General features: G+C 55.5%; 1 protein-coding gene across 1 annotated transcript; it reads right to left on the bottom strand.

Annotated features, from left to right (window-relative positions):
• Positions 1 to 41: 41 nt before the first annotated feature.
• On the bottom strand, positions 42 to 20786 carry Plekhm2 (pleckstrin homology and RUN domain containing M2). The gene is made up of 21 exons (XM_033767956.1): positions 20562 to 20786; positions 14178 to 14288; positions 13955 to 14121; positions 13683 to 13792; positions 13179 to 13278; positions 12583 to 12670; positions 10883 to 11069; positions 9415 to 9474; positions 6136 to 6361; positions 4774 to 5592; positions 4551 to 4620; positions 4374 to 4464; positions 4071 to 4135; positions 3700 to 3788; positions 3128 to 3260; positions 2751 to 2941; positions 2422 to 2487; positions 1812 to 1971; positions 1408 to 1587; positions 1217 to 1333; positions 42 to 829 (listed from the first exon to the last, which is right to left on the bottom strand). Exons 1-21 carry the CDS (start codon positions 20784 to 20786, stop codon positions 692 to 694), a joined length of 3393 nt encoding a protein of 1130 aa, XP_033623847.1. The 3' UTR covers positions 42 to 691.
• Between the last annotated feature and the right edge of the window lie 6556 nt (positions 20787 to 27342).

Genomic DNA, 27342 nt, shown 5'->3' with positions numbered 1-27342 from the left:
ACCACCCTCCACCCCACCCTGCTCGAAGAACCAGCCACAAGTCTCGGCAATGTAACGTATCTTTTTATTTAAAAAACAAAGCCCAAACCACTGACCCCTTCCTCCGAGGGCTCTGACAAAGCACTCGGCAGGGCCCGGCTCCAGCCAGCAGCGGACAGTCAGGAGGTGCCAAGGCGGGCCTCGGGCTGGGGGCGCGCTGCTCCTCTGCCTGGCCCTGCCCCTCCGCTCCCCCGTTCCTGCCGGCTCTCCGGGGTTAGGAAAAGGCAGGGCAGGCTGCGGGCATGCAGGGCCCCGGCAAGCAGCTGCACACGGGGAAGATCAGCAGGGAGGAGGCATGCAGACAGCCAGGAGTGTTCCAAAACGAACAAAGTAGTGGCACTCGGGACCCCAGCAGGCCCTGAGCCTCTGTCCAGGCCCCGCCCCCCGGCCCTTTGCTCCCCCTCAGATGCATTATGATCGCCATCTCGGACAGATGGTAGGGCCCGGGAAGGCAGCGTGCGTCTACAGAGCCCACAGGGCTCAGGCTCTCTGCGCTGGCCACCGCGAGCCACTACCCGTCAGGCAGGATCCCTGGGAGCCGGGGTCCCCGTCTCCAGCCTCACTCGTGGTTCTGCCGCCTGAGGAAGCAGCGGGCTGTGGATGCGTGTGGGGCTGGCAGGGGCATCAGGTCAGCCCGCCGCCCATCTCCACCTCAGCACCAGGGGTCCCGGGAGGCTCGGCCTCGGCAGAGGCTGTCGCTCCGCTGCCAGGCGCTGTGGATGAGGCTCAGGGCGTCCTCGAACTTCTGCCTGCTGGAGGCCTCATGGATCGCCTTCCGGGGCAGGTCCACCTGTGTGGGGCAGGCAGCGGTGCGGGGGCTGCAGGCTCAGGACTCCGGGGACCGACCTGGGCGCGGCCTCCCGTCCCTCCACGCCTTCCCTGGAGCAGCCTCTGTGCCACAAGCTGCAGGGTAGCCGCAGCTCCAGACCCTTCCTCCAGGCCGGGGAGGCCGCTCCAGGCCCACACAAGCGCCTTCTCATGCTCTTCAAGGGAGCGGAGGTCAGGAAGTGCATCTCCCGGCTCTGTTTCCAGTTTTTGCCACAGACGGAGGCAGCGCTTTACCCCTAGAGCCCTAAGTGTCTATGTCTGTCCCAAACTGTGGGCACATTGCTGTCCCCAGGACCCTTGAGGCCAGGACACGTCCTGGGAGCAGCTGGGGCTCTCAGGCCGTCGGTACCTGGTAGATGGCTTTCCACCCGGCGCTCAGTGCAGATAGGAATCGGTCCAGTTCGGGAGTGCAGCTCAGGTAGATGACCCAGGGGGCAGGGAGCTGTGGGCCGTCCTGGGAGAACTCCTAGGGAGCAGGCCCCCGGTGAGCAGCTGGCCTCCCCCCGAAGGCCTCTGCTGCCCGCAGCCTGCCCGGCTCACCAGGACGCAGTACTCCCTGCCCGGCTCCACGGAGACGGCGCTGATGTCGGCCAGCCTGGCCGCGCCCAGTGAGCGGAAGAAGCTGGTCTGGCAGTCCTCGTGACAGGTGAAGAGGCGGTCCGCGGTGAGCACCAGGCAGCAGGGGATGCAGGGGCTGGGGGTGAGCCCCTGGGGGACGACCTGAGGCACGGCAGGGGAGTTCTGCAGGGGTCTGTGCCAGAGCCCGGGGGGCCCAGCGGGCTCTGCCTGCTCAGGAGTGTGGGGAGGGGAAGGCGCGCTGGTCCCGAGCTCCGGGGTCCCCCATCCACGTCCTTGGAGGCTGCCCTGTGATCGGTGTGGGTCTGGGATGGACCGGGGTTCTGGATGGGCTCCAGCAGCTGAACGCTGGGGAGGGAGGCACTCACCCCTTTGGACACGGCCTGGCAGAGGTGCTGCATCCAGTCAGCCATCTCGGCCTCGCTCTCGGCGCTCAGCTCCAGGCAGGGCCGGTCGGCCAGAACGACCTGGAAGGCGTGGGGCCGATCCGTGGTGTTGGATCTCCGGCAGCCACCGCACTGCTCCCCCCTGGGCCAGAGGAGGAGGGTGAAAGGGGAGCTCAGGGGCGGGCGGGCGGCGCGTGGATGTGGAGAGCCACGGACGGCGGACCGGACCCCAGGGGCTGTGGCCCCGCATGGCAGCACCCTTCCCACGTAACTCGTTCGGTCTCCGTCACTGCAGGATCCCTCCGAACCCCAGAACACGGCCAGGCAAGGGGCGAGACAGACCAGCTTAGCTCGCGGCTCAGAACCGGTGCCTACTCCACGCCTCCTCCTGTGGGAGCCGCCAGACAGGGCCCTCCCCGCGGTGCTCCCCAGGCAGCAGCCTCCCTCCTCCATCTTCCTCCCCGAGCTGCTCACAGCCTCAGCTCATCACACCAGGGCCCTAAGTCACCACTGCCACGTGGGGAGGGCAGGGATGAGGGACGGACAGGGAGCACGGGCAGCAGTGCCTGGCCCCCACCTCCTGGACACTCACCCCATGTTCACCGAGAGCAGCGGGGTGACATCAGTGCGGTCGGGATACTGGTAGAGAATCCCATTGCTGCAGGGCACAATGCACAGGTGAGGCTTGGGCAGGAAGTGGGACCAGGCGGAGTCCAGACCCCAGAGAGCCCCCAGACGTAGCCATGAACCCCAGAGGCAGAGGAGGCTGGGGCCCTGTTTTCTGTGCAAGGGAGACTGAAGAAGGAATCAAGGGGACAGCGCTGGGGCTGGCTTCACCCCGAAGCTGGAAGCGGGGGAAGGGGCCTCCCCTAGCCTCTCTGCTCTGGGCCAGCTGAGCCTGGGCAGTCGCTGGGTGCCCACCTGAGCACCACGAAGCAGGCCTTCCAGTGCTCCTTGCCCAGGTAGGAGGTGCCCGCCTTGTAGTGCAGCACACCTTCTTTGGTGATCGCACCCTCAGGAGGTGAGCAGGGGCAGGACACAGGGCCCAGGGTCTCGTCCGTGGGGTCCTCCCAGTGCACGAGCCCATAGAAGTTCACCGTCACAGCGGACGCCTGCAGGTGGGGACGGTGAACAAAGCGGTGAGGCCCGAGCCAGGCAGGCGGCGGCGGCAGGTGCTCAGAGGGTAACCCACCCTCCCGGGGGTGACTAAGACTGCTGTCTGTATCCTGTAAACCCAGTACCACAGGACCCCACCCGAGACCGTCTGGATCCCACCCAGCGTCTCCCTAGCTGCTCACCTCACATTTGGATTCCTGGGCTACAAATTTGGCCAGGGCCAGCTTCTCCATGGTGGCATCCGTCAGGATGCTGGGGTAGGGTGGTTCTCGACAGCCTTTGATCATGGCTGACTTCAGAGAGGCCAAGAAGAACCTGCGCAGGGAGAGGTCCGCTGTCAGGGGCCTGAGGACAGGGTTCGTCCTGAGAGCTGCTGTCTGCACGGGCCAGTGACTTGACGGAGCGGCCTGACTGAAAGCGCTCATGTGTAGCTTCTGGCCAGCAAATGGCGACCAGAAGAGGCCCGCCTGTTTCTTAATGGCCCGGGGGACCTGGATCTTGACGTGAAGGGTAGGGTGCTGGCCGGCAGGCCCCGGCTTCGTCACGTGAGCTTTGTACGTAAGCGTCCGAGGGCACCTCCCATCCAGCAGCAGGCTCTCTGATAACTCACGCTAGCCCCCGCCACGAAGCTGACGCAGACCGGTGTGTCGGGGACAGTCCGTGTGGCCCCCTTGTCCCGCCCCCCGCGCCCCGCCAGAGCACACAGGGCAGATGGCAGCTCTCGGGTCCCGCCGAGGGCGGGGCTGACACTCACTCAGCCAGGGCCACATCTGCCGTGTCCAGCAGAAACTGCTTCCTACGGTTGGTGCACACCAGCTTCACCGTCTGCTGGTCCAGGCCAACCTGCCGGAAGACACCGCACGGCGCTTGGCCACTGCCGGGCAGAGAGGCGGGACCACGCCCTGGGGTCACTGGGCTCCCGAGGCCTGGGCCGGCAGGACCTAGGGAAGGTGGTCAGCCACACGGCCCGGGAAGGGGTGTCTTCACGCTGGGCCCGTCCCCGGCACATGTCCAGGGCCTCTCTGCGAGTTCGGTTGTGCCCAGCCCTGGGACGTGCCCTGCTCTGCCGCTCTGAGGGTGGGTGGCCCAGGAAGTCCTGTGACCAACTGCGGAGCCTGCACTCACCGACACATAGTCAAGTTCACTGTATGAAACGGCCTCTTCCACCAGGTATGGCTTCTCTGTGGCCCCTGAGAGAGGAGACCCCAAAGCCTATTATGCCGTGGCCACTGCCTCCCCCGGCCCGTTCCTAGGACCTGGTCCCTCACAGGGAGGACCCTTCCTGCCTGCCAATGGAGGGGCAGGACCCCAGGCTCGGCTAGCCACACCTTCCCGGGGATCTGCTTACACCACTTCACCCCACTCAGGAGAGAGGGCCGGGGAGAGGCGCTCGGAACCCTAGCCTGCTCTCAGGGGCGTGGCAGGCACCTTTGCGGAGCAGGTAGACGTAGCAGTCCGTGAGCAGCACGTACAGCAGCTGCAGGTTGCCCTCCATGTGGCCGGTGCTCGTACGGATCATCTGAGGGGGAAGCACAGGCGCTCGGGCCCACCTCCCACCCACCCCACCTGCCTGGTCTCCGTGATTTCTGAGCTCCTGGAACTTACTTTGTATAGCTGCTCCTCGTTTTCCCGAAACACGTGGATCATCAGCAGGAGGAGGTGATTGTTGTCCACCCTGTGAGAGGGGCAGTGTGGGAGGACAAGAGTTGTGTGTGGCAGCGAGACCACACCTCTTCCCACCCAGGCTGTTTCCAGGGAGCTGTGCTTGGTTTTCTGGGAGGTCGGAGGCCCCTGTCCCCTCCCTGCGTCAGGGTGGACGCCTGCTCACCGGAACTCCGAGGAGTGGGTCATTTCAGAAGGGCTTCCCTGGCCCTCATCCACTCCGGAGTCCTCCGCGCTACTCAGACACGGGCTGGGCTGGTCCTGCTTGAGCAGGCAGGGAGTCTCCTGGGTCTGCGGCTCGGGCTTGGACCTAGGCCCCTCGAGGACCAGGGGCGGCTGGGAGGCCTCTTCCTGGGTCTCCAGCTCCTGAGCCGCCCTCGGCCCGTCTTCTAGGAGCCCAGGTGTCTGTCCCTCTCCTCCTCCTCCCTCTTCTTCTTGGCTAGCAGTCGCAGGGCCACCAGGAACATGCAGCGGTTGGCCAAACCCTGCAAGGTCATGGTGGCCGCCACCTGATGTAACAGTGCTTGGACTCTCGACGGTAAAGCGGTAGAAGTCCATGGCGGCTGGAAGCCCCTCACTAAAGCCGCAAAGTGTTGGTTTCTCCGGGGCCTCCCCGGGAGAGCTGGTCCGAAAGGACTGGTCTGGGGGCTCGACCTGGGAGCCCCAGGTGCTGGGGTCCAGCTGCCCGTGGAGCTGGTCGATGACCTTTCTCAGGGGCTGTCCCAGGCGCTCCATGGAGGTGTCCTTCATCTCAGGGATCAGCAGGCCCGCCTGGCCGAGCTCGGAGTGCTCGCTGCTCTCGGCAGCTGCGGGGGAGGCCACGCTGGTATCCGGCGGATCCTGCCCGAGGCCGAGGCTGCTGACCAGGCTGTCGCCGTCCCCTTGCCCGGCCCTCGTCTGCTGGCTGCAGAGTGGGTGGACAGGACTCGCTTCCTCACCTGGTCTGACCTTCTTCCTCTTGCCGGTCTTCTTTTTCTTGGTGACCCTGAGGGAGCAGAGACGGGGAAGCAGTGAGCAGCTGAGGGCCATTCCAAGGAGCAGCTGGGGAGGGAGCGACCTTGGGCATGTGCTCTCCAAGGGTACCGCCAGAGACTATGTCCCGGGCAGCGTGAGGGAAAGGCCAGGCTCTGAGAGCTCCCTGGTGCCAGCAGAGGCAGGTGAGATGCACAGATGCCAGTAGCCAGGGGAACCATTGAGCAGGTCCATGACTTCAGCAGATAAAATTGAGCTGGCTGTGCCTGCCTGGGAGGTAAAACCAGCCTGGGCAACTTAGCAAGACTCTGTCTCAAAATTTAAAAAATTTTTAGAAAGGACTGGGGATGTAGCTCAGTGCAAAGGCCCTGCATTCAATCCTCACCCTCCACAAAAGTCCAAACACAAACTGAGTAAGGGTGGGGAGGGCCTACTTCTTCGTCTCGGGAGGATGCCCCACTGCCCTCCAGGCAACCCCTGGACTAAACAGTGAGGCCAGCAGGGGACACAGGGACATAGCACACTGGCCAGCTTCTCCCTGGCCCTGCCTGCTGACCTGATGACCTCAAGCTCTGTGCAGGCATCAGGTGGCTCTAGGACCTGGGACTCCCCATCCCGGGAGGTGGTGTGCACCGGGGTGGTATCAGAGGAGGACACCGTCTCGGTCTGCTCCTCGTTGAAGGGGTTGTGACGCTGGCTGGGGCTCTTGGTGGATGCCTTACTGCTGGTCAGGTCCGAGGCAGTGGAGCGAGGGCCGCTGACAGTGTCTGTGAGGTCTCCATCTGCGGGAGCGAGGAGACAGGAGGCAGCCTGTCAGGCTCAGCCGGGGTCCCCCGTGTGCTTGTCTCGGGGGAGTGAGGCCTCCCCAGGGAAGCCTGACCAAGGTGACCCTAACCTGATGGGACAGAGATCTGTGCCCAGGAGAAACCTGGGGCGGCTCTGCCTCTACTGCCCTGGGAGCCCACCCGAGCCCACCATTTGGCCAGGTTAATGGTAAGAGCCCATGGTCAGGCCCTTAGGCAGGCGACCCTGGCACCTCCAGGGTGGCTGGGAGCAATGAAGAGGACACAGGCACACGGCTTCTAGGTTAATGGTGAGCCCTGGAGCCCTACTGTCAGAGGATGGGGGTCCAAGCAGCTCCTGCAGCACTGTTCCCACGAGCAGGGCTGAGCAGTACCCCAAGTTCTCTGAAGGATCCCTTGCACACAAAAGGCAACAGAAAGGAAGCAAGAGTAGAGGAAGAGACCAGAGAAAAAGAGGGGCAGAGGCTGAGAGGGTAGGATGGGTACCAGAGGGGAGGGCCTGGGGGAAGCACAGAGGAGCCAGAGACAGAACGGGGTGAAACAACAGGACAGGGGTGACAAGAGTGAGGTGCAGAGAGGCAGTGTGGGAGGGGCTGCCCCAGACGACTTGCACCCTCGGAGGATGTGGTTCTTCCCCAGTATCTGCTCTTGGGGTCAGGACCAGATGCCCTCCATTTCATGCAAACCTGTCTGTCACAACGTCACCCATGGCCGGGCCTCGGGAGGGGACGACGTTGCTGTCTCTGCAGGAGAGCTGGTCCGACCCCCCACTCACCCAAGTACCCAGAACAGAAAGGGCCCTGTGTCAGTGGCAGGCAGGACCTGTCCAAGCAGAGGAAGGAGGCCCCGACCCACCAGCCTGGGCGAAGGTTAAGCGTGGACACAGGCTGCCCTGCTCCACCTGCCAGTGTGTCCACCTCGCTAGCCGTTACCTCCCGGAAGCAGCGGAAATGTACTTCTCCCAGCCCCACGGGCCAACCACCGGGCAGCTGCCTGCTCATACAGCCATCACCTCGTTTTTAAAAGCACATGCCTTCTGATACGAGGACAAGGGAGACCTAACTGCCAGCTCCGCCAGGAGCGACCTGTGAGAGTTCAGATTGCCTCGTTCTCTGAGGCACAAAACCCTGCCTTGTGACTCCAGAGTCCCTCAAAGCCTGAGTTGTTCCCAGACTTCTGCTCCTCCTCAGCTCCTGCAGCTCCTTAGGGAGGGGTCCCGAGAGGCCGAGGGCATCAGGCTGGGATGCCCCCCAGCTCTAGAACAAAGCCAAAGACCATGGAGCAGCCACCCTCGCCCCATCCTTCCTGCTTTTCCTCCAGAGCCTCCCCAAGTGAGCTGCCAAGGGCGTGCCAGGGAAATGCTTCAGTACCCAGGAACTTAGGAAAGTAGGTCAGGGCTGAGAGAAATACCGCCCTGCCCTGGGCCACGGCCTAGCCTAAGCAAGCACCCAACCGGCTGCTAGTGCTCAGGCCTCGGGGAGCTCTGAAGGTTGTAAAGGAAGGTGAGGCCCCTTTTGGCAAGTGACCACAACAGGCACATCAGGAAGGCGGGGTTAGTTGTTAGCATCAGAGGGAAAACCCAAACGCCCAGCACATGTGCTATAAGACAGGCTGAGGGCCAACGGCATTATGATGGAATTCTGGGCTCCAGGCTAAGGTAACTAAAACTACGAGAATGTAATGCTGCTCTCTTGGCCAAGTGACATAATCTAGGTTTCCTGGGGCTGGATCTTGTTTCAGACTCACTTGGGAAAAGACACCTGTCACCACTACTCAGACAATGCATCTCTTAGTTCTCAGGATGGGGCCACCCTCCAGGATGGAAATGACCCCCAAGCAGGAGGCTCTTCAAGAAAGGGAATCTGGATGGCCTCAGATCTAAAGGGGAACTATCTGCCTGGTCAGAAATACGTGTGCTTTGAATAATCACAGCAACCTGGGGAATCACTTGATGAATTTACACAAATCCAGCAGTGGGGTACAGCAGAAAAACGCCGAAACCCTGTACTGCCCAGAGAACAGGGAAGAAGTCTGACAGATTTTATTTCATTTTATTAACTTATTTATTTGGTGCCGGGGATTGAACTCAGGTCCTTGCACTTGGCAAGGCAGGTGGTGGAACCACTGAGCTAGATCTCCAGCCCCAGATTTTATTTTAATTTGCCTTAAAACCTCTTAGTGAATCTCCCTATATGAAGTTTCAGCTATGCCTCACTTAGACCTCAATCTCTCTCTCTCTCTTTTTTTTTTGGTACCGGGGATTGAACTTGGGACCTTGCACTTGTGAGGCAGGCAGCAGATCCACTGAGCTAAATCCCCGGACTGACCTCAATCTCTTTTAAAAAATACCTGAGGGGGGGTCAGGGAAAGCGCAAGGTCCTGAGTTCAATTCTGCACAGTGAATTCCAGGGCAGTCTCAACTACATAGTGAGACCCTGTCTCAAAAAAAAAAAAAAAAAAAAAAAAAAAAAAAAAAAAAAAAAATTACCCGAGTGGGCTGAGTACAGTGGGATCGTGCCTGTTAACCTGGGTGTTCACAAGGCTGAGGCAGGAAGATTTGAGTCCAAGCCCAGCCTGGGCGACACAGCGAGACCCGTGCTCAGAAAACAAAATGAAACAAAAAACGGAGAAAGCAGCATTAGGAGTGGACTGCCACAGTGAAGGAATCCAAGCCCTCTTGCTGCTGGGTGCTCATCTGGAGCTTGAAACCGACATGTTTAAGGGAACTGCTTTCCAGAATGAGTCTCCCTCACTCGGTCAGGCTAACTGGTACCCCATAAACATGCATGAGAGTCATGGAGGGTGACCTGGATCCCACGTGTAGAGACTTAGGGACACTGAGAAGGGACTGACCTAGAGCTACAGGCCAAGTTCTCCTGCTGCAGAATTCCATCTGTTAGAGCGCCAGACGGGGTTATTATGATCACGGGCATTACTGTAAATCATAAGGAGCTGGTTCTGAAACATGCAGCAAGCTTGGCATGGAAACATTGCAAAACAGGAAGAAAGGGTCCCAGAGGACTCGGTCCCACCTTCCCAGTCTGTGCTGGGTACAGACGGCACTGCCGGAAACACATCTCCAAAATCATAATCTATAAAAACGAGGGACAAAACTGGAGATTAGAGACACAGGCAATGGGAGGAGGGTGAAGGCAACGGCTGGGAGACACACGAGAAAACAAGAAAATGTGAATTTTCTGCATTTCCTCTAACAACCTCAGGGAACTTCCTAGGAGCCTTGCTGCTCAGCTCAGGCACTGGGCCCGGGGTCTGACTTCGGGAAATTTCTGGGGGCCATTCACGTCCAAACCGAGAACCTGGCTATGGAGGAGGGCACCCTGGGTTTCCTTGGACCTAACCTCTTTTTACCCCTTAGCTCTCTTCCTGATGAGCCCCTGGGTAACGAGGTCCTGCCTCACAGCTCCCGCGGCATGACCTCAAGTGCTAAGATGAGGGGCTTAAGGAGCCAGAGACAGACCATGAGCCGTCTGGCTGCTGGCTGCTTTTTCAAGGCCTGTTCCCCTGACTTTTCTTGTTTGTTTGTTTTTTGGTACCAGGGATCAAACTCGGTCCTTGCGCTGGCGAGGCAGGCGGCAGAATCACTGAGCCAAATCCCCGGCCCTCCCCTGACTTTTCTAAGGCAGACCACGAGGCCGACCCGAGGAAACTGGGCTGCCATCTTCTGCTTGGATGAGCCCTGAAGTTTTGGTGACAGCAAATGGGAAGCCGACCCCTCCTGGGACATATGACCCACGGCACAAGCAGAAAGAAAGAGGAAGGTCAAGGTCTTGATTCTGAGGCAAGTCCAGGGAGCCTCGGGACCAAACCTATGGTCGGATCCCCTTCCCTTCACTGAAGTGACCGGCATCCAATGGGGATGAAGTGGGAGAAATGGCCAGTTTTATATGTGAACACCAAAGCCTGAGGTTTAGGAATAACCAGGCTGTTCTGCTAAGTCACAGAATCAGACGCGACCTAGATTCTCCCTCGGTCTCTGAGGCAATGGTGCGACCATCCCTACACTGCAGCAAGTGTGTGAGGAACAGCAACAGACCACGAGTGTGTCCTGTGCTCCGAACCCGCCCGGCTCTGTCTCCTCACGGGCTGCTCAGCCACTTCCTGTCTACAGCCTCAGGGAAGACAACCTTCCCAGAGCAGGCAACACTCAGCCTACAGTGCCAGGCAAGTTTCCAGGCCACTGCTGCTAATTTCTTTTTGCTCAGAAAAGTGTCCTTGGGTGTGTGACTAGAACTTTCAGGAAAAGTGTCTAAACTTCATAAAATCTTATTTTGGCTTTTTGGGCGTGGAATTCTTTTTTTTTTTTTTTTGCCACCACAGGGACTCTGAGGAAATCTAGACTTGGGAAACAGCCAGCGCTGTTCAACTGCAGTCTAACCACCAGGTCACAGTTGCCAGGGAGACACCACCAGCCAGGTCCAGACAGTTCCAAAGTCCACACCAGGGCAGGAGTGCAGCTCGTTCCCACCAGGGGCCACTTACCCTCACTAGATGGGGCAATGGCACTGTCATCCCATTCCAGGTTGGTGGAGGTGACAGAGTTGAAGGAGTTAAGGGACAGGCTGTCTGAGCCATGGACTGAGCTAGGGAGGCGGTCTTCAAAGTCCAGCAGGTTCTGAGGTTTGTAGTAGTCGGGCATGTAAGGGGCCAGGTCCAAATAAGGGGCATCCTGGAGAGAGTGAGAGAGGGGCGTTTGGAGGGGCCTCACAGCAGAATCCAGGATTGGAGACGCAGATCTGTCATGTTCTCCCCTGCTCTTTTTCTTTGGGATTCAGGGGGTTAATGCAGGAAATTTAGAGGCAGGCTGCTGAAGACAGTGTGGTGAACTGTTCTAGCTTGTACAGCTATGCACTCCGGCTGACAGGGAAAAGGGCAATCAGGGGCACAGTGCTGCCTAGTATGCGCAGGGCCCTGAGTTCCAGCCCCCACCACTGCCGCAGGTGAGCACGCACATACAGAGGAAGAGCTGTCAAAACCCACAAGTGCCCTCTGATGCTTCCTCGATCCTTTTTACTATTAAAATTGCTCATTTTCTTCACATTCTGCTGCTGTTTCTTTTTTCAGATGTGCTTTGGGACAGGGACCAGGAAGGCAGTTTGGTCGAGACAGGGAAGGACAGGGGATGTGGCTCAGGGTACCATGCATCTGCCTCACAAGTGCAGGGCCCTGAGTTTGATCCCCAGTGCCCCCCGCAAAGATAGGGCAGCACATTCATCTTAGGGGCCCTGAGCTCGGGAAGTGCTTTGCAGCCCAGGGCCAGCACTTCACCTGCACGAAGTCTCCCTTTGTCCTCGGTCTCACTTTCTGTGGTTTCAGTTACCCACAGTCCAAAAGTATTAGGTGCCAACTTCCAGAGATAAACAATTCATAACAACAGAAAATTCCTAAGTTTTAAATAACATATGGCTACAATTTTTGTTTTGTTTGTTTTTGGGTTTTTTTGAGACTATGTAGTCTGGACTGCTCTGGAACTCACTATGTAGCCCAGGCTGGTCTCAAACTCTCAGCGATCCCCCTGCCTCAGCCTCCTGAGGGCTGGGATGACAGGCGTGCACCACCACGCCCGGCAGACTGCTACAGTTTTCTATTTTACTATTAGCTATGCTTATCATCTTCTAGAGCGCCTGATTTATGAATTAACTTTATAAGAACAGGAAGAAACGTGGTGTGGACGGGGTTTGGAACTCTCCGCGGTTTTAGGCAGTCATGGGCCTCAGAACACGTGCCCACGGGTAAGACAGCAGGACTGCACAGTCCATGGAGTACAGGGAGGCAGGGGGCCCACAGAGGACAGCAGGAGTGCGCTGGGCAGGAAGCAGGGTCCGGTGCCGGCTGCCAGAACTCTAGGAGACACAGGGTAAGCTCACACTGTTCCTCTCACACACTCGTGTCCTAAACATCGCGGCAAACCCTTCCGGGATGAGATACTTCAGGCAGCGCGGCTTTTCTCCAAATCGGAAATAGAAAGGAGTTACCTGACCCACCCAGGACTCCTTGCGACCAGTCGGCCCCGAGAGAGAAGCCCTCCCCTCCACTCAATTCCACGGACTCGAAAGCTTTCCCTCCCTTGAACAAGGGGGCACTGCTCAAGCTCACCGTGCCCAGCAATCTCCCCGAAGGACTGGGGAGATGAAGCTCCTGTCCCCCGCCCGCCCGGTCCCTCCCGGAGGAGGGCGCCTCACCAGCTCCAGGTCGAAGCGAATGAACTCCAGCCCAGACACCAAGGTCAGGAAGAGGGTCAGGTGATCGTGGCTGCAGACCAGGGCGTTCCTGCAAGGCACGAGAAACGCCCATGGTGCTTCTGGGTCTGGTTACCAGCTGGACCCAACCTTGATGGAGCCAAGAGTGCTGAGCCTGGACGGCACCCAGTGTGACGCCGTCCCCACGCCTCCCCTTCCCGGTTCTCCACACTTCCCTCGCTTGCCAGGGGCTCCCGAGAAGGGCCTGCAGCATGAGGCACAGCAGGCGCTCAGCGGCCGCTATAAATACTCTGCCCCATAGCAACCCTGGCAAAGGCCGGGGCCAAGCTAGAACACACGGTTAATCTGAGGCCCGGGCGGGGGATCAGGCAGAGGTGGCGTCTGAAACTGCACAAGGAGCCCAGGAGCTCAGCAGTCCCGGAGGAAGCCCCACACTGCCAGCAGGCTTCCCACGGCTGTCCGGCCATTACTGCGGCACCCTCCGCACGGGATGCTGGGCTAGGCCTCCACTGGCAGGCTATGGGCTTCACCTGCCGCGGAAGCCACAGGCCAGGTGAGAGAGCACTGCAGACGCTCACCTGACATAGTACTTCTGCAGCAGCCCCAGGTTCTCCTGGAACAGCCTCAGGTAGCTCTCCAGTGAGTTCTCGTTGAGGGCCAGGTAGAGCCAGGCCCGGCCTACAAACGGAGGCAGGAGTAAGTCAAAGAAGGTCTGTCAGGGTGTAGCTTTTTTTGCCAAGCAAGGGCAGAAAGGAAAGTGAGACCAGACGAAGAGGGCAGGTGGCTTCACACGGGCCGAGACTGGCAGGCACACGGCTCTGGCCTGTGGGCTAACCTGGGCCCTGATCTGGAGAGAAACGGGCTCCTCCTGTGAGCCCGTCCGGGGTGTGAGGAATTCTGTCCTCCGTGGAATGCCTTTCACCCCATTACTGACACATCCACAGACTCACACACAGGGGAAAAGAGACCTCGTGTAGGGTGCTGGCCTTTTAGCTCTACTGCTACTGCATCTCACAAAGCAGTGAGCCTCCTAGAGTGCGGGCCTGGTGGTCCCCACCCCGTGTCCCTCTGCCACAACGCACTGCGTCCCAGGTTGGTGGCCACGTGCTGCAACACCTCAATCTGCTTGATGGCCTCTCGGCGGGTGAAATGCACCACGAGTATCCAGTAGCCAGAGGACAGGTCCTGTAGTCTGGGGGGACAGGACAACGGTGCTGGGGCCTGGGTGGGGCAACTACAGCAAGCGGCAGGCGACAGGTTCCCCGGGCACCCAGTGCACCCTCAGCCCGTCTCTCCCCAGTCACTCCGTCCTGCCGGGGAGGTTACTGGGCTAACTTGGAACTCCCTCACCTACCCATACAGCAGCGCATGGTCCAGGTGCTCACACAGGCGCTGCAGGACCTTGTCGTGGTTCCGGATGGCGGGGGTCTCATCCTCACATGCAGCAAAATAGCTCTGCAGCTGGAAGAGAGAAATAAAGGGATAAAGAAGAAGGCTGCAGATGTCTGGAATTAAAGGGGGCTGAGAAAACCATCAGGGAATGATGCATCCATAATGACCAACAGAGTCCCCTCAACCTGCCCTGGGGCTCCAGGGGGCAAAGGTCGCCTCCTCCCAGCCTCATCGCCAAAGGCCCGCAGGAGCACTCTGGTGATGCACAACTCCAGGGCCGCCACAGACAGGGCCACCTATTTAAATCACAGGCACAGAGTTACAACACGCTGGCCCTGCTTGGGGCTGCCCTCTGCACACAGTAAGGGCTGATGGGGCTGCTCCCATGACCTTGCTGGCTGGGGCTGACATGGGCACTAGATGTGCCCGAGGACACTGGCAAGGCTGAGTGTGACTCTGGGTGCCAGGCTCCTGTGAGGCCCTGCACCAAGGACACTTCCTAGAACGGACTGCTACACAGAGATCTGGACAGCAGGGGGGACGGTCCCCAGCATGCAGCAGGCCCACCAAGCGAGAACAGCTGATCTGCATAGCTAGGGGACTGGGACTGAGCTCCTGCAGCCAAGCAAGGCTCTGGGGGAAAAGTCTGGCCAGTTCTTGTTAGCATATCCTGTTTGACTCACTGTCCAGTGGCTGACAGGCGCAAGAACAGAAGAAGAGAGTACAGATCCCTGAATCTGGGTTTAAGCTCTTGGGACAAATGTGTTCTCAAGTCCTTTCTAGAAGCAGGGGCAGAGACGCCTGTTTTTTTTTTTATTTTTAGAAGAGAGTACAGATCCCTGAATCTGGGTTTAAGCTCTTGGGACAAATGTGTTCTCAAGTCCTTTCTAGAAGCAGGGGCAGAGACGCCTGTTTTTTTTTTTTTAATTTTCAAAATCTGAGATCAGAGCTCTTAGATACACAGAAAAGGTAAAAGGCTCCTTACAGATAATAGCATAACTTCCTCATATAAAAAGCATCACAAGCCTGGAAACCAGAGCTCAATGGAGCAGATGCTTAGCCCTGCACGTCGATCTCCTGTACTGCAAAACAAACTAATGAACAAAACGAAAAAAGCAAATGAAGGCTTATGTATTCATTTCTATTATAAAAGTAGCCACAGTCATCACAGCACCTGAGAAACAGGAAAACATGTGTGCATGGATGTGTGTATATATTACAAACAGAGAAGGCGGCTAAGGCAAGAAGAGATTAAACCCCTCAACGTGACTTTCTGCTAAAGATAGACCCAAGGCAGGAATTCAGATTCCTTTCTCAGGACACGACAGTTTTTAAAAAGTCATGCCGAAAAAGTCTGTTTATTGTAAAAATGCAGCCAATGTGAAGTTATGAGTTAGAGAGCATGAGGACTTTTGGCTCCCCCGCTCCCAGGGCCAACCGGTTGAGTGCGGGAATCCCCTCACTCTCCCGCAGGCTCAGAGCCAAAGAAATAAGATAAAAAAGTAAAGTAAGATCAGGATATGCTCACTGTTCTGAATACTGCTTTGACTTGAAGATACATCACATGTATTTCCGTATGATTACACACAGATCACTATATTCATTTTTCATAGTTGCATTGTATTAAAAACGTGATGTACCATACCTGAATGATTTTTGCTGTTGTTTTGTCTTTCTGAGGGCGGAGGATTGCTCTACTGCCGAGCCTTACCCCCAGCCCAACTCCCGCCCCACATGGGCATGGTCTCTCATCCTTGATGTCATGCACCAAAAGCCTGCAACACCCAGAATGACTGCAGCTGTACTCCGCTACCTCATTCTTGAGAAAGGAGCCAACCACCCTCACTGGAGGAAAGACAGCCTCTTTAATAAATGGGCTGGAAAACTGGATCTCAACTGCCAAACATTAAAACCAGACCCTTATCTTTCACCATGCACTAAACCAAAATCCACGTGGGTTAAAGATCTAAATATTAAAACAGAAACACTAAACTTGCTGGAGATAGATTAGGCAGAACTCTCAGAGACATTAGCATAGGAAAAGACTTTATGAACAAATCCTTAGTAGCACAGGAACTAGCAGAGGAATCAACAACTGGGATCTCACTTTCTTAAAAAGCTTCTGTACTACAAGAGAAACCACCAACAGAGCTAAGAGACAGTCTACAATGTGGGAAAAAATGTTTACCAGCTGCTCTTCAGACAAAGGACTATTATCTAGACTATATAAAGAACGACAAAAAATCAGACCCTCCCATGCAAAAACCCAATTCAAAAATGGGCATCTGAAATGAACAGACATTTCATGTCATCGGGTGTGGTGGCGCACGCCTGTAATCCCAGCACTCGGGAGGCTGAGGCAGGAGGATTGCTGTGAGTTCGAGACCAGCCTGGGCTACATAGTGAGTTCCAGGTCAGTCTCAACAACATAGTGAGATCCTGTCTCAAAAAAAAAAAAAAGAAAAAAAGCAACAAATAAACATATGAAAAAATGTTCAACATCACTGGTCATTCTAGAGATGCAGATGAAAACAACACTGAGATTCCAACTCACCCCACAAAGAATGGCTGCCATCAAGAAATCAATCAATAACAAATGTTGGCGGGGTTGCTGGGGGGGAAAGGAACCCTTCTCCATTGTTGGTGGGAGTGCAGACTGGTGCAACCACTGTGAAAATCAATATGGAGCTACCTCAAGAACTAGGATTAGAGATCCCATTTGACCCAGCCATCCCTCTGCTGGTTCTCTTCCCAAAAGAATTAAAAGAATCCTACCACAGTGATATATGTGCACCCATGTTTATAGTGGCACAGTTTGTAATAGCTAAGACTTGGAAACAGCCCGTTTGCCCATCAATTGGAGACTGGATAAAGAAGTTGTGTTTTTCTATGAAATGGAATACTACTCAGCCATAAAGAATGAGAAACTAGAGTCATTCATAGGAAAATGGATGCATATTGAGATCATACTCTTAAATGAAATAAGTAAGACACACGTGTAAATACCAAAGTTTCTGTGGTGTGAAAAACTGAAAGTGTAAGTAAGATCCAAATTATGTAACTGACAATGTGAAATAGGAAGAAAAGGGCTAAAGGTGTAGGGGAAGTGGGAAGGGGAGGAGAAAGGAAAGAAGGGAAAAGAAAAAATATGAGAAAAGGAAAACATGGAAACAAAGTCTTTGTAAATAGGGGAGGGTGGAGGGGTGAAGGGTGGCAGGGGATGGGGAAAGAATGAGAACCAAGACCTGGCACGTAAAGGCACAAGGCTCCAACGATGAATGGAACTGTGCTGTGTAGTTAAACTCAATGAGAAAAAAGAAAAACAAAAAAACCCTGCAACAAAGTCTGAGCTGCCCTGTGTGTGTGCCGCTGCGCGGTAAGCTGCTGAGACCAGGCGCGGCGGTGCCCTCCGCCACCCCAGCCTTCTAGAGGAATGAGGCAGCAGGATGGCGGAGCCGAGCCCCCACCGGGCAACTTAGTGAGAAGCTGTCTCACAACAAGAAATTAAAAAGCGCTGGGGGTGTAGTTCAGTATGAAAGCCCTAGGTTCAATTCCCAGCGAAAAGAAAAAGCGGAGCTTCTGGGCCCAGGCAGCAGCGCACTCTTCTCTTCCCCCTTTGTGAGTAGTGCGTTTCGGAACCGTGGGTACCGGCGCCCCTGGGCTACACCCCGGCCAGGAGTACAAGCTCAAGGCCAGCCCAGACTACATGACTGGATCCTGGCTCCAAACAAAACCAACCATTAGAGCTGCTGCTAAGGGACCTACACATTTACCATTGCCGGGGTCCTGCCTTCTGCCTTTCCAGAACGATGGATACATTTATACTGCCCTCTCACTGGCCAGCACTGGATATAACTAGTCTAATTTTTTTTCCAGCCCAACTGGTGAAAAACATCACCTAATATTTTTTTTTCAGCTTTAATTGAGTTTATTGGTACATTTTAGGGATACAGTACAGTTGCATTCATTGTTGGGATCTTGTCCCTCTACGTGACAGGTCTTGGTTCTCATTTTTTCCCCTTGTCCCTGCCCTCCCTTCACCCCCTCCTCCCCTCCCCATCTACAAACACTTTATTTCCATCTTTTCACTATCTCACATTTTTTCCTTTTCCCTTTTTACCCTTCCCCTACCCGTCCCATCTTCCCTACACCTTTAGCTCCTTTCTTCCCATTTCTCAATGTCAGTAATCTTATTAGGATCTTCTCAGCTAATATTTTTTTTAAGTACCTAATTATTTTAAGTTGTTTCTCTGGTTAAAATCATAGGTAAACATACTCATTAACCATTTTTTTTATGAGCTGCTTATAAATAACATGCCCAATAAGAGACTTGCCTTTTTCTTATTGATTTGTTGCAGCTCTTTGTTTAAATTAAACCCAGTTTACTGCATTGTATAATTACCTCCCCAGTGCCAATGACCTTTATATCTTGAACATGTTGATTTTTTCCCTATTGAGAAATGTTTAAGTTTTTGCGGTCAAGTCTGTCATTCTTTATAGTTTCCTGCATTTCCCATTCCATTACAAAACATACCCACACACACACACACACACACATGTGTAAGTGTGTGTGGGGGAGACTGAGCCTGGGGCCTTGCATGTCACGGGCGGGTCCACCTCTCAGCCACCCCAGCCAGTGTTTATGTGTACATGTTTATACTGATGGGAAGCTAGCACACAGCTTTCTTTCTTTCTGGATGGATAACTGGTTTCCTTTTATCTACTAGTGGCTCAGCCTCACTTCTACTGATATATGGTTTGATTTGACTCTTTCTGGACGATTTAATGTTGCTGTTCTATTGTCTATTCCTGTCCCAGTGCCTGATTCTTAAATTCACCTCATCTGGAGCATCGCCCCCTGTCCCCCACCCAATATTCTTTTGCAAAAACTGTTTCAATCATTCTAATCTATTCTTTTAATTTATGTATTATTTTTGCAAATTTAATTTAATTTTTTTGGGGGGGGTTATTTGAGACAGGGTTCACTATGTAGTTGAGACTGACCTGGAACTCACTATGTAGCCCAGGCCGGTCTCAAACTTGCAGTGATCCTCCTGCCTCAGCCTCCTGAGTGCTGGGATTACAGGCATGTGCCACCACACCCGGCTATTCTAGTCTATTCTTTTAGAATTAAATATCATTAGAGTTCTCTTTTGTGCAGCCTGCCTCTCAAGTGCAAGGACCCCCCAATACCATTAAAAAAAAAAAAAAAAGTTCTCTTTTGGATTTGTTATAACTCAGGCTGATTACAAATGGGTCCTCCTTCATTTATTCAAGATTTCTTTTATATCCTTTGGTGTGTGTGTGTATCTTGCACCTTAACTTTAAGATAGGTTGCATATCTACACATGGTACTGGGAGTTAGGGAGCAAACTGCAAGCACAAAACATCTTCTGCAAAAAGCACAATACAAAGAGTACAACCATGATGGTGAGGAGAAGGCTCAGGAGGCAGAAGCCTGGGTCCCAGTGCAGCTTAGAAACACTGACTGGGAAATTACCAAACCCTCTGACTCTCATCTTTTGTCACCTGTCTATCGCTCAAGTTAAAAGGTCTTTTAATTGATTTTTTAAAGGACTTTTTAGATATAAGCTGACCGTGTAGTAAGTAGTCTCTCCCCGTAAGTGGCCATTTAAGACGAAATCAAATGAACAAGTCAGCTGCGGTTTTACTGGCCACCTTACAAACGCTCAACAGCCACACTGGCAGATGGCTACTTATCAGTGCAGCCTCGAGCATTTCCACCCCCGAAGCACGTTCTCCTGGATGCTGCTGCTTTAGGGCACTGAGGGACAGAAAGCACGAAAAGCAGGTCTGCTAACCAGCAAGCGCTCCGCAGACACTGGCAGACACAGGAGCAATAAGGAACCGTTCTTGGTCAAACTGATGCCGCCACAAGCAATTGGCTAAACATAAATTCAGGAGCAAAGACACGGCCCACTTTGCTCTCAGGAACTAATACTCTGTCGGCCGGCAGGTGGCTCAAAAGCCTACTCCTGGGCTTTACAGAACCAGGTCGGTCACCACCGCCCATCATCCCAGAAGATCCTGGTAGATGCTGCCAACAGCACGGACCTTGAAAGGAGCAGGAAGAAGGAAAAGGACGTGGGCGAGTCGGGGAAGCAAGGGCTCATGGAGCTACGCCAACAGACAGCGGAGGAACCTTCCCCGAGCTACAGAGGGGGCGCAGCCGCTTCCTGAGCAAGAACAGCAGGCCCTGAGGACGAGCAGCAGAGGAGAGCAGGCAGCACGTGACCGAGACCCCACCCGCAGACGCGCAGGACCGGCACCGACACGGCCCAGGCAGCCGGCGCGAGTCACAGCCACATTCCGCAGCCGCACCGGCCCCTCAGAGCGTCATCACATCACGGAGCGCTCACGACGCGCACTAGGAGGGGCGGACCCTGGGGCCCCGCGACGTGTCTGAACGTGGGCTGTGCTGCTCGGTCACCGTGTGGCCGCGGACAAGGCACTCAACCTCTAAATCGTCTTCTGTCTTTGGGACGCGGGCTTCGTGACAGTACTGTCCCTCGAGAGGCTCTTGTCCCGAGAGCTCGGGTAAGTCACACCGTACTGATAAAGTACGTGACACTCTGGAAACAGGACGCGTCAGCAGCTGCGATGCCTCCGAAGACGAGGATGATGACGGAGGCCAGAAACAGTACTTCATTGAGTTGCCACAGCAACCCCAGGAAGTAGGTCACAGGGCTAGAAAGTAGCTGAGCCCGTTTATCAAACCTGGCTTTACGATTCCTGAATGAATAATGCATAGAAAATGCCAGACAGTGGTACATCCTTTCTGACGTGTCTCAGGAGAAGCCGGGTGTTGTAGCCGTAAAAACGCAGTGCCGGGGCTGGGGGATGTAGCCCAGTGGCACTGCTGCCTGCCTCACAAGTGCAAAGTCCCGAGTTTGATCCCCGGTACCAAAAACAAAACAACAGCAATAAAAACGCAGTGCCCGCTCTCCCATCAGAACCACAAGGCCCACGGAGGCGTGAGCTCTGTGTCTGCCGCAGCTCTGCTTCCTGGAGACAGAGGAGGAGAGCACCCAGCTGGTTCTGAGAAAATCAGCCCAGGACCCGCTGCCCTCCGCCTGAGCTGGCTTCCCCGGGACCGAGGGGCCTCTTGTTTAGTAAAACAGGACTCGCTGCCCTGGAGGGCTCCCCACTCCTGAGAGGCCTCCGCCTGCTTCTGGGCTGCCAACCCGTCCTGGTTTCCTTTCTGTCCCCGCAGATCGGGGGAAGAGGCAGAAAACTTCAGAAGGATCTGAAGCAAGGGTTAGCAGCCCTGACAACAGGCCCACCTCCTATTTCATAAGGAGTCTTACTGGCCGCGTGTCATGGCACACACCGGATCCCAGCACTTGGGAGGCTGAGGCAGGAAGATTACTGTGAGTTTAAGGCCAGCCTGGGCTACATAATGTCAGGGTTGCTCTGGTCATGAAATGGTTAATAGAGAGGCTGCTTAATTCCAGGCTACAGCCAAAACCGCAGCTCACAACAGATGCAGGTGGTGCGGGGCTCTCTTCTCCTGACACAGGCCACGCTGTCTTCAATCAGATAAGACATAGGACGGAGCGCCAAGGGGAGAACAACACCTTTCCTGCTTGGACCACTGCATGGACTCCGACTACACATCCGCACCGGCCCCTCTCTTGACCCCTATAAAAGCCCCGCCTCAGGTCTGTGTGACACGATGGCCGGCTGACGTCCTCGGTGGGTCTGTGCCTCTCTGCCTCCCACCGGCCTGCTCGGGTGGTCACGTCCTCCACCGTTCGCCACACGTGGTAACACCCTGCCTTAACAAAGCAAACACAGCAAAACCTTTTACTAGCACACACCCGTTTATGTACCACCTGTAGCTGGCTTCAATAATAGCCAAATTCAGTAGATGCAGCAGAGACTACGCAAGGCAGCCTACAGAGGCTACAGATTCACTGTATGACTCGTTGTTTGAGACAGGGTCGCACTGTGCAGCTCAGGCTCGGCACAGCCGTCCTCCCGCCTCCTGAGAGCTGGGGCTGGGCTGTGTGCCATCAAACCTGGGCACTATCCAGCTCTTTCCAGAAATGCCATTGACCCCCGGCCTAGAACGCTGTGCAGGGGTGGCAAGCGGTGCACAGTCGTGCCAAGCCGGGCTGGCCGCCTGCTTGAAGCTCAGTTCCACAGTGCCCAGAAGGTGGCTCAGCCCTTGAAGGGCAACGACACAGCACAGCAACTATCACTGAGCGCCTCCTGCATGTGCTGGAGTCCACTGCCCCTACACAGACTCTGCATGTTCTCGCCCTTGTGAATCTCAGTCAGCCAGTGCAGACCAAGGGCGAGTAAATGTATCACAGTGCGGGAGGGAGCGACTAAGTGCTATAAAAACAAGGAAAGCAGGGTGTGGGCCGGTATACCACTGGGGCAGAGAAGACCGGCAAGGCGCCGGGGGAAGGGTATGCTTCCACTTAGAGGCACAGCTGATGCAAAGGTCCTGAGGCAGGAGCAGTAAGGAGGCCGATACAGCCGAAGCTCAGATGAGGCCAGCACGGCCACCCGGGCCCTCGGGACTTGGTACCTCATCACCAGCCTGAGAGGAAGCTGCCAGAGGGTTGAAAACGGGGGAAGAGCTTGGTCAGATGCCTGGCACAAGGCTGCTGTGGCCGTGTGGTGTACAGACTGTGGAGGGCCACTGCAGGAGCAGAAGGACTGGTTGGGAGCCAGGTGTGGTGGTGCAGCCTATAACCCCAGCTATTCCAGAGGCTGAGGCAGGAGGGTAGGAAGGTCACACAGATTTGCAGCCAGCCTAGAACACAGGAAGACCCCGTTTCAAAATAAAATAAAAATAGGGCTGTGGACATAGCTCCATGGTAGAGTGCTTGACTGGCAGATGTGCAACCCGAGGTTTAATCCCCAGCACCACACAAAATGGAGAAAGAGGGAGAGAGATAAAGAGAGGGAAAGGGAGTGAGAGAGGAAAGACACTGGTTAGGAGGTGCCCACTAGTGCAGAGGATACGGAGACAACGGGACCAACAGGGCTGGCTGTGGAGGCACAGGAGACGCGAAGGGGCAGGGCCTTCCTGATGGAGGTGAGTGTCACAGTTTGGAGCCGGAATGTCCCCCAAGATGCGTGTGTTGAAGGCCTGGTCCCAGCCCGTGACACCACGGGGGGGGTGGTGGTAGAAGGTGGGGCCTGGCTGGAAGAGGAGGTCCCTGGGGCCTGTATCTATCTATTCTCTGCAGGAGGAGAGAGGGAAGAGGGAAGGGGAAAGGAGAAAAAGAGGGAGAAAGAAAGGCCAGAAAGAAGGGAGGGAGGGAGGGCATGATGGAGCACACCTGTGAGCCCAGCACTTGGGAGGCTGAGGCAGGAGGATCACTGCAAGTTCAAGAAAGGACAGAAAGAAGGGAGGGAGGGAGGGGGAATGAAAGAATGAAACAGAGAAAACAAATACAGAAAATGCCTAGGGCCAGTTCTGCCAAAAGGGCAATGGGAAAACGGGAGCAGTGAGGAGGAGAACAGGAAGGAGAGGGAGGCTCCACTGTCGGGGAGGGGTGGCCACAGAGAAGAGCCGACGAGGCAGTCCGGAATGCCGGAGTGTGGAAGGAAGAAAAGTTCTAACGGGACGGGGAACGTCAAGACCGGCTGAGAATGAAGAGAAGGATTCAGTCATTTTAAAAAGCCACGGCTTCTCCCCTGCTGGCTCTGGATGCTGAGGCCCGACCCAAAAGCACGTCTGTTCTCAGACCACACCCTAAAGCAGCCCAGCAGCTCTCTAGCCTTGTTTTGTTTTGTTTTGTTTTTGGTACTGGGAATCGAACTCGGGTGCTTGTGCTTGCAAGGTAGGCAGCAGAACCACTGAGCTAAATGCCCAGCTCTGGCCTTGTTTGGGGGTGTGCTCGGGCACCCGGGCTGGGGAGAGCCGGGCAGTGCTCTCAGAATTGAGGACTGGCCATGGTCATACTGTAGCAGACCCCACAGCCTCTGGGAAATGTGGGTGGCACACGTCTGATGGCCAAGGAACGCCGGAGGCAGAGCATCTGAGTTAGGGTTAGTCCCACTCTCTGCTCTGTGCCACACATGGTCCCGTTGTCTGTCTCTTAGGGACAAAAAGCCACAAAACACAATCTAGTACTGTGGCTGGTATCCAAAAACCCTTCCAGTTTGGTCCCAGTAGGTAATTCAAATGGAGCTGGGAAAGATAAATGGCCATGTAGGAAGTCGGCTGCAGGTGACCTCCTTTCTTTCTCCCTGGCCAGTCAGGACCAAAAGAAGCTGTGACGCTGCACATCCGGACGGACAGATGGGAGATCTGCATTCCAAGCCTGGCCCTGACTCACAGGCCGTCCTGGGGCCGGCAGGGTGAGATGCACTCCTACAGTTATGTATGGGCAGGACAAATACCTGACCAAGCAGGTCACGAGAGCCTGCCAGGTTGGGCGCACAGGGCCGTACACAAGGATGGCCACTATGGGAAGCCACACGGCACCTGCCCGTCCCTGCTCACCCACGGAGGACGCGGGCCTGTGGACGCAGGAGAAAAAGAGCTGGCACCCTCGGGCACGGCCCCTTGTCTGCCTGGGGACGAGGTCACCAGGTAACGGCGGCCTTCGTACTGCACCGTGGAGACCCCAGTGTGTTCAGACGACAGACTGTGAGGACAGACTATTCGTCCGGGGCCAGGGGTGGAAAGACTGCCCTTCACGTCACCTCTACACACGACAGAGCAGTATTGCGCGGACACGGTGATGTCAGAGTGCGGCCTTCTAACTCGTACAATGAGTATGTGTTAACAGCTATAGTAAAATATCGATCCAAATTTAAAGAACACTGAGTGGGTGACTCAGTGGGCTCAAGCGGCTGCCTGCAAGTACAAGGCTGCCTCCCACCGGGTGGCGCTGCAGTGCCCCAGGGAAGGGCGAGCCTTGTGGGCGGTGAGGGGACGCGGCCTGTCATGGGCCGCCTTCTGGTTGCTGCGCTCTTTCCAAGCTCAGCCATGTGATGCTGTTACTACCGGAGAGCGGATGTCCCCAACCCTGATGGCTGGACTCCTCAGACAGGGATCCCGCAGAAGGCCTGGTCTGGACTTGGTTCACGAAAGGGCCTTGGGGCGGTCACCGTAACAGCACGCCCACCCTGATCTCGCATTAGCAATCCGCACCAGCCTCAGGCACAGATGCCGGCACACTGGAAAGGACAGGCTGGTGCTGTGAGACAAACAGGAAAGCAAATAAATAATAGCTACACAAACAAGGCAACCAGGCCGGTCTTGGCCTTTCAGTTTTAGCAAAGCTTCTTTAGAACAATCATGTCTGTGTTACATGAACCAAGGGATGGAAGGCACCACCAACGCATTTGCACGGAGAGTCTGCGCAGGGGTCTCGGGAAGGCCAGATGGGGGCCAGGGCTGCAGGACTGCAGAACCATTTGGTTGTGGAGCAGTTTCCTGAGGCCTCAGTAAGAGTGCTGTATAGGAGGGCGCACACAGGGAAGGAGAGACGGGAGAGGAAGGTTATCTGAGCGTGAAACTCTGACTACTAGCATGCTGGGCAACCGGAAAAGTAAGCACCTGGCCAGTGCCCTTGTTTCACAGGCCAGGCGGAGGCGCCTCCTGTGCCTCCCGGCTCTGTCCGGTGACCCTACTTCATTGCGTCTTAGCCAGGTGCACTCATGCACCATGGACGTGGCTGATCCTGGAGCTCTGTCTGTTTCTACCCCCTTGGGATGAATCGCAGTGGCAGAGGCTGCAGGGACCATCGGGGAAGTGCACGTCCCAGTCTTCCCTAGACGGCTCAATAGCAGGGGTCCTCGGCCACCCCAGGGCTTCCATCATGGGCTGTGAAAGTCCTTGTTGCTCCCTTCCTAGACAGCATCAGGGTGGTGGCAGAGGCCTCAGTTGCTGGGTATCTGCAGCTCCCCAAACTGTACCCACTCGCAATGCTTCTGACTTACTCTCCTACATGTCTCAGGGAGTCCTGTAAGTGTTCTTGCTGGTAAAGCTTTTTTTTTTTTTTTTTTTTTTTTTTTGGTGACTGGGGATGGAACTCAGGTCCTTGAGCTTGGGAGGCAGGCGGTGGAACCACTGAGCTAAATCCCCTGCTCTGATACTCATTTGTAATGACAACCAATTAGCGTGGACAATGGGGCCAGAGGACTCAAAAATCACCCTGCCTGCTGGGCGTGGTGGCACACGCCTGTCATCCCAGCACTTGGGAGGCTGAGGCAGGAGGTTCGCTGTGAGTTCGAGACCAGCCTGGGCTACATAGTGAGTTCCAGGTCAGTCTCAACTACACCGTGAGACCTGTCTCAAAACAAAACAAAACAAAACATCACCCTGCCTGAGAAGCAGAAGTCATGAGATCCCAAAATGACCAGCCCCACCATTTAGTGGACATGAAAAGCACTAGCCTATGTGAGGCTCTGGGTTCGACCCTCAGCACTGAGAAAACAAAACACACACAAAAAAGACAGGGATTTAGCTCAGTGGCACTGCGCCTGCCTCACCTAAGGTACTGAGTTTGATCCCCGGTACCAAAACAAACAAAAAAACACTGTGCTTCCACTAATGGTCCCGTTCGTGCGGCCAGAGCCCTTGCCCAGGGAGAGCCTGTGGCCAGGCCACAAGCATGGCTTTCAGAGGAGGAGAGACATGGCCAGCACCAGAGGCCCAGTGCCAGCTGGAGGCCTGCAAAGCACACAGTGCACAGGATTCTCTCCATTCTCCCACAGCAGCTCAGAAGCAGGAGCCCGCAGAAACCCTGCCCTGTTCTCCAAGCACACACACTCGGTGTGGCGTGACACTGGCACGGCAGAGGGGAGGAGTTTTCCATTCTCGCTGGATCTAGTCTTTCAACGCTTAGGCGCCTTCCACGGCTCTGCGTTCATCTCTCACTTCCCTTTTCGGTCTACTGTGCCTCCAACACGAGTGCACCCCCACCTCCTGGGGAGCTGCTAAAGGAAACGGTCACCAAGTCACTGTCTAAATCACAGCGTTATTACCAAGGACATGCGGGGACCCTTGCCTCCACCCAAGGCCCACACCATAGTCAGATGATTTACAGACTGGAAACGCAAGCCCAGGAGGAGGAAGCATAACAGGAACTTGGGGGATTATAAATCCAGTTACTGCAGGGCGCTAGGAGGCCTTTATAGGCCTTTTCCACCTCACAGAATGTGACAACTGTGTCCTCTTCTAGGTCCATCTTAGTCCAGAAAGAATGGCCATCAACAAGAAAGCAAATAATAACAAATGCTGCTGGGCATGGTGGTGCACTCCTGTAATCCCAGGCACTCCAGAGGCAGAGTCAGGAGGATTGCCGAGTTCCAGGCCAGCCTGAGCTACAAAAAAAAAAAAAAAAAAAAAAAAAA

This window comes from Fukomys damarensis, unplaced genomic scaffold (genome assembly GCF_012274545.1).
Source record: "Fukomys damarensis isolate Sample0158 unplaced genomic scaffold, DMR_v1.0_HiC HiC_scaffold_23, whole genome shotgun sequence".
In the NCBI taxonomy this organism is placed as follows: Eukaryota; Metazoa; Chordata; class Mammalia; order Rodentia; family Bathyergidae; genus Fukomys; species Fukomys damarensis.
Note: the sequence above shows the minus strand (reverse complement) of the source record. Positions and strands in the feature narration are given on the sequence as shown.

Coding starts and splice junctions, on each gene's coding strand:
- Plekhm2 (XM_033767956.1), bottom strand. CDS start 20,786: ATGTACCACTGTCTGGCATTTTCTATGCATTATTCATTCAGGAATCGT. Junction 14,122..14,177: donor CCCCTGGAGCCCCAGGGCAG/GTTGAGGGGACT, acceptor TGGTTTTCTCAG/CCCCCTTTAATTCCAGACAT. Junction 1,588..1,811: donor GCCAGGCCGTGTCCAAAGGG/GTGAGTGCCTCC, acceptor GCCGTGCCTCAG/GTCGTCCCCCAGGGGCTCAC.